Source organism: Entelurus aequoreus, linkage group LG01 (assembly GCF_033978785.1).
Source record: "Entelurus aequoreus isolate RoL-2023_Sb linkage group LG01, RoL_Eaeq_v1.1, whole genome shotgun sequence".
NCBI classification, from domain to species: domain Eukaryota; kingdom Metazoa; phylum Chordata; class Actinopteri; order Syngnathiformes; family Syngnathidae; genus Entelurus; species Entelurus aequoreus.
In genome coordinates this window covers 67409146-67421759 of record NC_084731.1, presented here as the reverse complement: position 1 = coordinate 67421759, position 12614 = coordinate 67409146, and the positions used below count along the sequence as shown (strand labels likewise).

The following is a 12614-nucleotide window of genomic DNA, read 5'->3' as shown; positions in this document are numbered from 1 at the left end:
TAAGTGACCTCCCAAAATACCTTTGGGTTTCACTGCAGGATCCCAAATCCCTTTAGCATTATTAACAGTTTGAAAAAGCAAAGTCTGTTTCTGTTTGATTGGTTGACTATCAAAATAGTCAATAGTCCCATCCGTATTTTGGTTAACGCACCAGATTGGCCCACTCAACTACTACTCTACTTTTGGTTGACGTCATCTTTATTGTAGCAAATAATACATTCACACCTACATGTGACGTTCCAGTATCCATGCACACTCTAATGCGACTATAGGTGGGTTGCAATCTTGTGACCGAGAGGCACATCTGGGCACTTCCTGGTTTCAGGCCATGGTCTAAGCCCCATCAGGCTACTGTTTACTAACCTGTATCAGTGCAGATTTAGTCTTATTTGGAAAGGTCTAGTGCAGGGGTGTCAAACGTACGGCCCACTTTTTTCATTGTAAATTATCTACTCAACGGATAAAATAATGAAACAGTAAGATGCAATGACTTAAGTCAACATGACCATCATCTTTTTAGCTAGAGTTCCATGCAGCGCTTGCAATTGGTTGAATGCACAATGTGCACCCGGAAATCCATTGTAAAAATGTGTGTTTTTACATTTGTTGTTCTATTTTATTTTATGCTTAAATCTTAAAGTTTGTGGTTATGTTACCTTGATTTCAGCTATGATGTCATTTTGATAATTGTTTTGTTTATATCATAATTGTAATTTTTGAATGATGATGATGAATGAATGTGTTGTGGCAGTTGTGGATGTCACCAATGCGGCGGTTTGAGGAAACGCCTGGGTTCTTTTCCAAACACGTCTTTAAACATGAGAATGCTAAACAGGAAGTGCTTACAGTATAATGGCTTTGTAAATACAGAGACAAAGTCGTAAGTTCATTGTGTTTTTCATGGTGTTTTATTAAACTGCACCAAGTGTTTTGTCAAGAGGATTTTCTGTAATATGTACATTCTAAGAATATACTTGTTCTATTTTAGGCAAAAGTAAGACAAAGAAAACAATCTCTAGTTGTCTTTATCTTTGAGTTTTAATGCCATGATTTTTCCAGTGCGGCCCGAATGGGAGTAGATTTTCCTCCATGCAGCCTCTAATCTAAAATGAGTTTGACACTCCTGATTTAGAGGCAAATGTAAAAGCCATCATGAAAAACATTATTTAATGGAGTAGATTTATACATTTATACAAGAAATATGATTTTTTCTTAAGAATGTAAACCAAGCGGTTACTGTACTGAGAGTCCGCTACATTATGCTTACCTGCTAAACAACTACCTGCTTATGACGACGCTGGCGCTCTGACTCCATGCGCTCTGAAAACGCACTGCTGATTGGCTGTTACCGCTCTGAATACGCACTGCTGATTGGCTGTTACCGCTCTGTGTGTAAGATTGTGTGGGTGGGACAACGCTGGGTGCTGTATACTGACAGAGACAAGCAGAACGGAGCGGAGCAGCTTGTTAAGACTTTAGCTTTACTTGTTCGGTACACCCCCGAACCGAAACGGTTCAATACAAATACACGTACCGTTACACCCCTATTGTATACACACACACGTATATCATATACTTGTATCTACACACACATATACCATATACTTGTATCTACACACACATATCATATACACACACACACGTATACCATATACTTGTATACACACACGTATATCATACTTGTATACACACACGTATATCATACTTGTATACACACAAGTATACCATACTTGTATACACACACACGTATATCATATACTTGTGTACACACACACGTATATCATATACTTGTGTACAAACACACGTATATCATATACTTGTGTACACACACACGTATATCATATACTTGTATACACACACACGTATATCATATACTTGTATACACACACACGTATATCATATACTTGTGTACACACACACGTATATCATATACTTGTGTACACACACACGTATATCATATACTTGTATACACACACACACGTATATCATATACTTGTGTACACACACACGTATATCATATACTTGTATACACACACACGTATATCATATACTTGTATACACACACACGTATATCATATACTTGTATACATACACGTATATTATATACTTGTATACACACACGTATATCATATACTTGTATACACACACGTATATCATATACTTGTATACACACACACACAGACGTATACCATATACTTGTATACACACACACACAGACGTATACCATATACTTGTATATACACATACGTATATCATATACTTGTATATACACACATGTACACTACCGTTCAAAAGTTTGGGGTCACATTGAAATGTCCTTATTTTTTAAGGAAAAGCACTGTACTTTTCATTGAAGATAACTTTAAACTACCGTAATTTCCGGACTATAAGCCGCTACTTTTTCCCCTCGTTCTGGTCCCTGCGGCTTATACAACGGTGCGGCTTATATACGGCCTGTTCTTCTCCGACACCGACGAAGAGGATTTCGGTGGTTTTAGTACACAGGAGGAAGACGATGACACAATGATTAAAGACTGACTTTTCATATACCGGTAGGCTGGTTATTTTGATAACGTACAGGCGAGCCCTTTGTATTACTTTGCACCGTTGTATTATTTGTACTCTGCATGAATGCTGTTCGCCATGTCAAAGATGTGAAAGTTTGGTTGAATGATTGAAAGATTTATTGTTAATAAATGGGACGCTTTGCGTTCCCAAACAGTCATCTCTGTCCCGACAATCCCCTCCGTGGTAGCAGGAACCCCTATATACTACGGTAATTACACATCAAAACCCTGCGGCTTATAGTCGGGTGCGGCTTATATATGGAGCAATCTGTATTTTCCCCTAAATTTAGCTGGTGCGGCTTATAGTCAGGTGCGGCTTATAGTCCGGAAATTACGGTAGTCTTAACTTTAAAGAAATAAACTCTATACATTGCTAATGTGGTAAATGACTATTATAGCTGCAAATGTCTGGTTTTTGGTGCAATATCTACATAGGTGTATAGAGGCCCATTTCCAGCAACTATCACTCCAGTGTTCTAATGGTACAATGTGTTTGCTCATTGGCTCAGAAGGCTAATTGATGATTAGAAAACCCTTGTGCAATCATGTTCACACATCTGAAAACAGTTTAGCTCGTTACAGAAGCTACAAAACTGACCTTCCTTTGAGCAGATTGAGTTTCTGGAGCATCACATTTGTGGGGTCAATTAAACACTCAAAATGGCCAGAAAAAGAGAACTTTCATCTGAAACTCGACAGTCTATTCTTGTTCTTAGAAATGAAGGCTATTCCACAAAATTGTTTGGGTGACCCCTAACTTTTGAACGGTAGTGTATATCATATACTTGTATATACACACACATGTATATCATATACTTGTATATACACACACATGTATATCATATACTTGTATATACACACACATGTATATCATATACTTGTATACACACACACATGTATATCATATACTTGTATACACACACATGTAAATCATATACTTTTATATACACACACATGTATATCATATACTTTTATATACACACACATGTATATCATATACTTGTATATACACACACATGTATATCATATACTTGTATATACACACACATGTATATCATATACTTGTATATACACACACATGTATATCATATACTTGTATACACACACATGTATATCATATACTTGTATACACACACATGTATATCATATACTTGTATATACACACACACATGTATATCATATACTTGTATATACACACACACATGTATATCATATACTTGTATATACACACACACATGTATATCATATACTTGTATATACACACACATGTATATCATATACTTGTATATACACACACATGTATATCATATACTTGTATATACACACACATGTACATCATATACTTGTATAAACACACACATGTATATCATATACTTGTACATACACACACATGTACATCATATACTTGTATAAACACACACATGTATATCATATACTTGTACATACACACATGTATATCATATACTTGTATATACACACACATGTATATCATATACTTGTATATACACACACATGTATATCATATACTTGTATATACACACACATGTATATCATATACTTGTATATACACACACATTAGGGTTGGGTATTGAGTATCGAGTATCGATTGGAACCGGGACTAACTTTCCGATTCTCCCGGAATCGTTCAAAAGTTTAAATTTCGATTCCTAGTTTCGATACCCAGTCCGCCGACCGGAAAAAAAGAATAAGTCCGCCGACCGGAAGAAGAAGCCGCTGAACACCAACGAAGAAGCGCCCACCGCCGGAAGTGTTAGCATAGCTGAGCCTATGTAGCCGAGCGAGTCAGTCAAGCATGGATAGCGGGCGTCGGCGGTCGAAAGTGTGGCTTTATTTTACTAAAAAAAATGAAATATCGGCGAAATGTAACACGTGCGACAGGACTGTTTCGTGCTTAGGAGGGTGCACGTCGAACATGATGAAGCACCTCCGATTTCATGGAGTACAAATAAATGCGTGTCCCATCTTCGACGCGCTGCGCCGACCGTCCTCCTCTGCCTCTTCCTCCGACGCCCAGCCTGGCACCTCGGTGACTGCACTGCAGTCCGAATCCGGTAAGTAAAACAATATATATGCAATAAATAATGTGTTTTGCGCCAACGTTGAGGCAGCTAACAAATTAGCCCGCATATTTTTTCATAGACAATTTACAACCTGCTAGCCAGGCTCCACGATGTGCTCAGCGTACTCCGTTCACCGTAGCGGCAATGGGGAAGATGTCGGTGCCACAGACGGAAGAGTGCCACAGAAAGGTCACTGCACACGTAGTCAAAAGACTGCATCCCTTTTCAGAGGTGGAATCTCCAACATTTAGGTTAGTTAAAGGCATACTGAAAGCCACTACTACCGAGCACGCAGTCTGATAGTTTATATATATCAATGATGAAATCTTAACATTGAAACACATGCCAATACGGCCGGGTTAACTTATAAAGTGCAATTTTAAAATTCCCGCCACACTTCCGGTTGAAAAACTCCTTTGGATATGATTTATGCGCGTGACGTCACAAAATCCACAGAAGTGGTTGGACCCCATCGAACCCGATACAGAAACCTCTTGTTTTCTTCGACAAAATTCCACAGTATTCTGGACATCTGTGTTGGTGAATCTTTTGCAATTTATTTAATGAACAATGGAGGCTGCAAAGAAGAACGTTGTAGGTGGGATCGATCGGTGTATTAGTGGCTAAGTACAATACTTACAGCAACATAACAAGGACTACTTACTACGCCTAGCCGATGCTTGCCGCCAAACCCACGAATGAAGTCCTTCGTCGCGCCGTCAATCGCTGGAACGCAGGTGAGCACGGCTGTTGATGGGAAGATGAAGGCTGGCTGGCGTAGGTGGAGCGCTAATGTTTTTATCATAGTTTTGTGAGGTCCGGTTGCTAAGTTGCTAAATTAGCCTTAGCGTCGTTAGCAACAGCATTGTTAAGCCTTACCAGGCTGAGAATTTTTAACCGTGTAGTTACATGTACATGGTTTAATAGTATTGTTGATCTTCTGTCTATCCTTCCAGTCAGGGGTTTATTTCTTTTGTTTCTATCTTCATTTGAGAACGATGCAATCACGTTAGCTCAGTAGCTAAGTGTGTCACCGATGTATTGTCGTGGAGATAAAAGTCACTTTAAATGTCCATTTCGCGTGCTCGACTCTCATTTTCAAGAGGATATAGTACCCGAGGTGGTTTAAAATACAAATCCGTGATCCACAATAGAAAAAGGAGAGAGTGTGGAATCCAATGAGCCAGCTTGTACCTCAGTTACGGTCAGAGCGAAAAAAGATACGTCCATCACTGCCTCTCCAGTCCTTCACTGTAACGTTCCTCATCTACGAATCTTTCATCCTCGCTCAAATTAATGGGGTAATCGTCACTTTCTCGGTCCGAATCTCTCTCGCTCCATTGTAAATAATGGGGAATTGTGAGGAATACTAGCTCCTGTGACGTCACGCTACTTCCGGTACAGGCAAGGCTTTTTTTATCAGCGAGCAAAAGTTGCGAACTTTATCGTCGATTTTCTCTACTAAATCCTTTCAGCAAAAATATGGCAATATCGCGAAATGATCAAGTATGACACATAGAATGGATCTGCTATTCCCGTTTAAATAAAAAAAATTCATTTCAGTAGGCCTTTAAGCAATAACGTTAGAGCTAAGCTAATTGATACTAGGCTAAACAGTAACAGCAACATTACATGTTTGTTTATGTTTGCAGGGATATGGTGAAAACTCTCAACCCAAAATACATACCACCTTCCAGGGACTACCTGTCAACCACATTGATCCCGGCATGGTACAAGAAGAATCGGAAACGAGAATCGTCAGGAATCGGACTCGAAACAAAGAATCGGAATCGGAATCGTTCGAATTCAAACGATACCCAACCCTACACAGGTATGTCATATACTTGTATATACACACACATGTATATCATATACTTGTATATAACACATGTACAGTATATCATATACTTGTATATACACACATGTACAGTATATCATATATTTGTATATACACATGGACATCATACTTGTATATACACACACATGTATATCATATACTTGTATATACACACATATATATCATATACTTGTACATACACACATGTACAGTGTATCATATACTTGTATATACACTAGAGATGCGCGGATAGGCAATTATTTCATCCGCATCACAAAAGTCGTCATCCACCCCACATCCACCCGAACTAACATTTTATCAAAACCACAACCGCCCGCCACCCACCCGTTGTTATATATCTAATATAGACGATGCAAGGCATTAGTGAGGTTAGAAAGCTTTTGCCTGTTAAAGAAAGGAGACTGATCCAATGCAGCAGAGACATTCAATGCGTGCCACGCATTAATCTCTTGGCCACGCATTAGAGGCTAAGAGATATTAATCCGTGATAATATTATTTATCATTATTATAATATTATTGTCATTTCCATTAAGAAAGTGTTGACTATTATTGTTTTTTTTTTCCCTGGTCTTTAAGATTCCCTTTTTTAGTTTGTCGCGTACCATGTTTGCTGCCGGCGTTGCCATCTCTTTATTTTTTTCTTCTTCTGCTGTTGTGTTGTGGTGTGTCACGCCAAATTTCTTCCCCCTACAAACCCCCCCCCCCCCCCATGTCATGTTTCCTCTTACGTCATTGACAGCGATCGATAGCACTTCGGCTTTGACTGCCCGTCGCTGGAAGGATACTTCGTCTTTGACAGCTGCTGGAATCTGAAGAAATCAATTATTGTTTTTTTTGTACAGGCGCGAAACAGGACAGTCGCGTGCCGGTTAAGGACCCCCGGCAACTTTGTGACTTTATTGGACGCAGCCCCGGAAGTAAATGGGGGGTGGGGAGGTCTTTGTAGGGGGGAAGAAATTAGGCGTGACAGCTGCAGCAGTGCCTGATGAATAATTGCCTGTTTCAAAGAGTGCTGCTCGTTTTTCGTATGTGGGTAACAACATTTAACTATGTATATATATTTCCGAATTGGTTCAACCGCCACCCGCCCGAATCTATTTAAAATCTATTTTTTTCGTCATGCATCCGCCCGATAATCCGCGGACGTGTCCGCAAACCGCGCATCTCTAATATACACACACATGTATATCATATACTTGTATATACACACACATGTATATCATATACTTGTATACACACACATGTACATCATATACTTGTATATACACACATGTATATCATATACTTGTATATACACACATGTATATCATATACTTGTATATACACACATGTATATCATATACTTGTATATACACACACACATGTATATCATTTACTTGTATATAAACACATGTATATCATATACTTGTACATACACAGATGTACAGTATATCATATACTTGTATATACACACACATGTATATCATATGCTTGTACAGTTATCATATACTTGTATATACACACATGTACAGTTATCATATACTTGTATATACACACATGCATGCTTTTGGAGCCCCTGCATGGAAAGAAAATAAAGTTTTGTAAGGGTTTATTCGTAACTTAAGTAGCACTTGATTTTTTCCAAGCCATCTTTTCTGTGACAATACTGCAACAATATCGTACTGTGGCCTCAGTATTGTGACATGTTGGTATCGAACAACATTTCCGTGTATCTGTTGAATGCTTTGACAAATGAAAACAAGACTTTCTCCTTACTTTCTGCCAGGTTTGCGCTGCTTTGTCCTTTTCTTCCTGGCCTGCATGGCGAGTACTGGCGAGTAGAAAGAAGACTTACAAAACATCAGGTATAAAGAAAACTGAAGGACATGTGCAAGGTGTAAAAAAGCAGCAGTAGCTAGCAGCAGGGTTCGTACACCTTTTTCATGGCCAAATTCAAGCATTTTTTCAGGACTTTTAAGATCAATTTTCCAGTTTTTCCCAGTAGCCTTCAAAAGGCGAAAACCAGTGTGAATCAATCCATAGCCTTGTTGTTTGAGGTCACCAAATGCTGTCTGGAGGAAAAATAGGGAACATCTGCTAAAAGCTAAGCCTAACATTGAAGCAGCAGTTATCAACTGAATGGGACATGGAACATGAAGCAGTGTGACTATTCAATGTCATTGCTGTTTGCAAACCTGTCTCCATTTGTCTTGTTTTTCTTACTTCCAGCACTCAGTGACATGGAACAGCACGATTGATTCACAGCATATTTGTGCTTGTAAACTGCATAATGTGATATAAATGCACTCAATTTCACTCATGTATTAACAAAACTGTTCCACATTAATATTAGGATAATAAATTAAAGGAAAATATTGTGTTTGTTTCACAACACCTCAGTCACCTTTCATTAAGCATATCTAGCCTTATAACTGTGGCTATGATAAGAAAGTAACAAAAAGACAAAAGTTAACTTTTTTTTGCTTTCACTGAGGTAGTCAGACAAGTTAAGTAGACAAGGAAAATAATAGAGCAAGAAATGCATACAACCGTGTTGTGTAAAAACTACATCATTCAGCTCCAAGTTGTGAAAAAGGTTACAAATGATAAATTACATGACCTTCACAGTACAAACAAGTCCAATAATGTAACCAGTTCAATGCAATTAACCAAGAGGACAAAATGTAACTTGTTTGCTTTCACTGAGGTAGTTAAGTAGACAACCAAAATAATAGAGCAGAAAATACATGAAACCATGTTGGATTTCCTTTTTGCATACTTTGCAGCAGGCTTGTATTTGGCATTTTTCATCCACAATGTTCATTAAAACGACAACATGCTGTGTTGGCCCTGCGATGAGCTGGCGACTTGTCCAGGGTGTACACCGCCTTCCGCCCGAATGCAGCTGAGACAGGCTCCAGCACCCCCCGCGACCCCAAAAGGGACAAGCGGTAGAAAATGGATGGATGGATTTTTCCATTTATAATTAGCCTATTGAGTCAGACTGCCGAGAAATATGATCAACATTTCCAAGCACTTTTCAAACATTGAAAAGACAACATTCAAATGCCAGCCTTTTAAGCACAATCCCATTCAAGAGCAGACTAACATTTAAGCCCCCGTACCAACAATGCAGCAGCAGCTTTATTCGCTAAGTTGGCGTGAAAGTTCCTCCACTTTGTGTCATCAACGTGAGCTCAGCCTGCGTGTAGTGAGTCAACTTAAGTTAAGTTAAGTCAAGTTCCAGACGATGAATTCATGTTGGAAACTTTGAGTTGTGCTCTCACGGCTAAAGCTAGCATGGATGCTAACGTACACATGGTCCACTTTTCATTTCTTTTTAGCTTGTGCCTGGCCTTCAGCGTTCCGTGAAACAAAACACATCTAACGCAGTCTGCCCGCGGGATAAGTTCAACAACATCGGCAGCGTGACGTACTAAGACACTCCAAGTCGTACGAGCCTACCTTTTCTTTCCATGGCGGCCAAACACCGTAGAAGAGATGCGGTCAAGGAATGTCGGAAATAGCAAATACACTGTTGCGTTCAGGAAGCCTTGGACATACCAAAACGTCATGAAAATAGCAGAAGTCTGCTGCGGCCGTCAGAGACAATGTTGCATTAAGGAAGCCGTCAGAGACAATGTTGCGTTCAGGAAGCCTTGGACATACCACAACGTCATGAAAATAGCAGAAGTCTGCTGCGGCGGTCAGAGACAATGTTGCATTCAGGAAGCCTTGGAAATACCAAACAGCAGACGTCTGCTGCGGCCGTCAGACACAATGTTGCATTCAGGAAGCATTGGAAATACCCAAACGTCATGAAAATAGCAGAAGTCTTCTGCGCCCGTCAGAGACAATGTTGCATTCAGGAAGCCTTGGACATACCAAATACCAAAACGTCATGAAAATAGCAGAAGTCTGCTGCGGCCGCCAGAGACAATGTTGCGTTCAGGTAAGCCTTGGAAATACTAAAACGTCATGAAAATAGCAGAAGTCTTCTGCGCCCGTCAGAGACAATGTTGCATTCGGGAAGCCTTGGAAATACCAAAAAGTAGAAGTCTGCTGCGGCCGTCAGAGACAATGTTGCGTTCAGGAAGCCTTGGAAATACCCAAACGTCATGAAAATAGCAGAAGTCTGCTGCGGCCGTCAGAGACAATGTTGTGTTCAGGAAGCCTTGGAAATACCATAACATCATAAAAATAGCAGTAGTCTGCTGCGGCCGTCAGACACAATGTTGCGTTCAGGAAGCCTTGGAAATAGCAAAACGTCATGAAGCGCTATGGCTCCAAATGATCAACGGTTTGCATGAAACATGTTTGAATAATTGGACTGCCATACTACATGTTTACCTACATCCACTTTGTTTGCTGACATAGCAGTTTGAGTGATAATTAAAAGGGTTAGGTCCTTCCCACACGGCTACAAATACACCTGTAACAAAACTACTGTCACCTCATAATTTTAGTCGCTTATGCCAGGGGTGTCAAACGTACGTCCCGTGGGCCGGCCGGGTCAGTCACGCCAACAGGTTTTATCTGGCCCGCTAAGTATAAAAATGAACCTGACATTTTGGAATGAAAGAAACTGCTGTTCTAAATGTGTCCACTGGATGTCGCAATAGCAATTCTTTGTATCTTTGTAGATGATGCTACATATGTACAAAATAAACCACGTTAGTACATCAGTTGAGGAAAATGATCAATCTACATAAATAACATCCTGTAATTTTATTTTGATATTGTTTTATCTTGATAGATTAAAAATGAACAACAATGAGTTGACCGATGAACATTATCACATAACTTATTCAGAAAATCTAAAAAACGACAAATAAAGTATATATACTATTAACCGCAACAGGTTAATAGTAAAAATAACCCAACAACATTATGATTTGTACAATTTCAGAATGTGCTTGTTCTATTTTTAAACAAAGAAAATAATCTGAAGTCGTCTTTATTTTTAAGTTATCGTGCCGTGATTTTACCAGTCCGCCCCACTTGGGAGTAGATTTTTCTCCATGTCGCCCCCCATCTAAAATGAGTTTGACACCCCTGATGTATGCGTTGTTGTAGTTTGAGAGCTTGCATCATGGAATTATATGCGGAAAATAATGGAATATTTTCCATTTAAATGCGGGATGAACACTTGCTCACATAGCTGCGTCTTGTTGAAAGTAAATGATAAACACAAATATGGCCAAAATAGTGAAGATAATTGTGTATTTCTGGTAACATGTACTGTATTTGTGGACTACTTTCACCCATTCAGCAAATTTCTATTTAAAACAGTGATTGCAAAACGGTGGTCTCCATTTAGTGGTGCACCAGAGTCAAGAGTGTTTTATTTTTCTATATTTAAACAGTGTTACTGTTCAAACTGTACAGGAGCATAAAATATGACGTATATTTGCTAAATAAAATGTTTTTAATGAATACTTAAGCCTACTACGCCACTGCATTTCAGTGTTGGTCATGTTTTTGGTACTTGGTGAAAAAAGTTTGAGAATCACTGATTTAGGGTTTCCAATGAACCCAACATGCATTTCTTTGGAACATGGAAGACAATGCAAGCACACGCCAGGTCCAATAATAGAGATTACAACCTAATTGGACTACTGTAAATGCACCACAACGTAATGGAGAACTTGACCAGTTTGAAAAATAGTAGCCTTTATTTTTGTCAGAGTGGTATTTTACAGGTAGCTATATTATAACCAGAGTACAAAAAACATCGAAGCCAATAACCAATACCCAAATTAAATGTGGACTTATAAACAAGATTAATATCCTAATCAGATCAATATACTAATGTACAAGAATAAGGTTTCAGCATGAAGTAAACCCATTTTCCCGTAAACATGTGCCCTTCTATAATATTCAGATAAATGACAAATGTGGTTCTGGCATTTATCAAAGACAGAACAAAAATACCACAAATAATGACAATATTACATATGAAAACGTACAACACATTTGCCAATGGGACTATGGTTTGAATAGGAAGTCCTAAAATAAAATAACCCACAATAATGTTGGCAAACATGGCGCGACTCGATTGACATTGTGTGAAAATACTCTTCAGCAACATTGTTATCCTTTCCAATAAAGACAACTGGAGCCGGACA

General features: G+C 39.0%; 1 protein-coding gene across 1 annotated transcript in view; it reads right to left on the bottom strand.

The window, feature by feature from the left end:
- srpk1b (SRSF protein kinase 1b) overlaps positions 1–10152 on the bottom strand; it is a 78929-nt gene extending 68777 nt beyond the window's left edge. The window contains exons 1-2 of the mRNA XM_062056846.1: positions 9952–10152; positions 8263–8317 (exon numbers count right to left, since the gene is read on the bottom strand). Of these exons, the coding sequence (XP_061912830.1) occupies positions 8263–8317; positions 9952–9964 (68 nt within the window). The 5' untranslated portion in view covers positions 9965–10152. The remainder of the gene's footprint in view (positions 1–8262; positions 8318–9951) is intronic.
- Positions 10153–12614: the final 2462 nt, after the last annotated feature.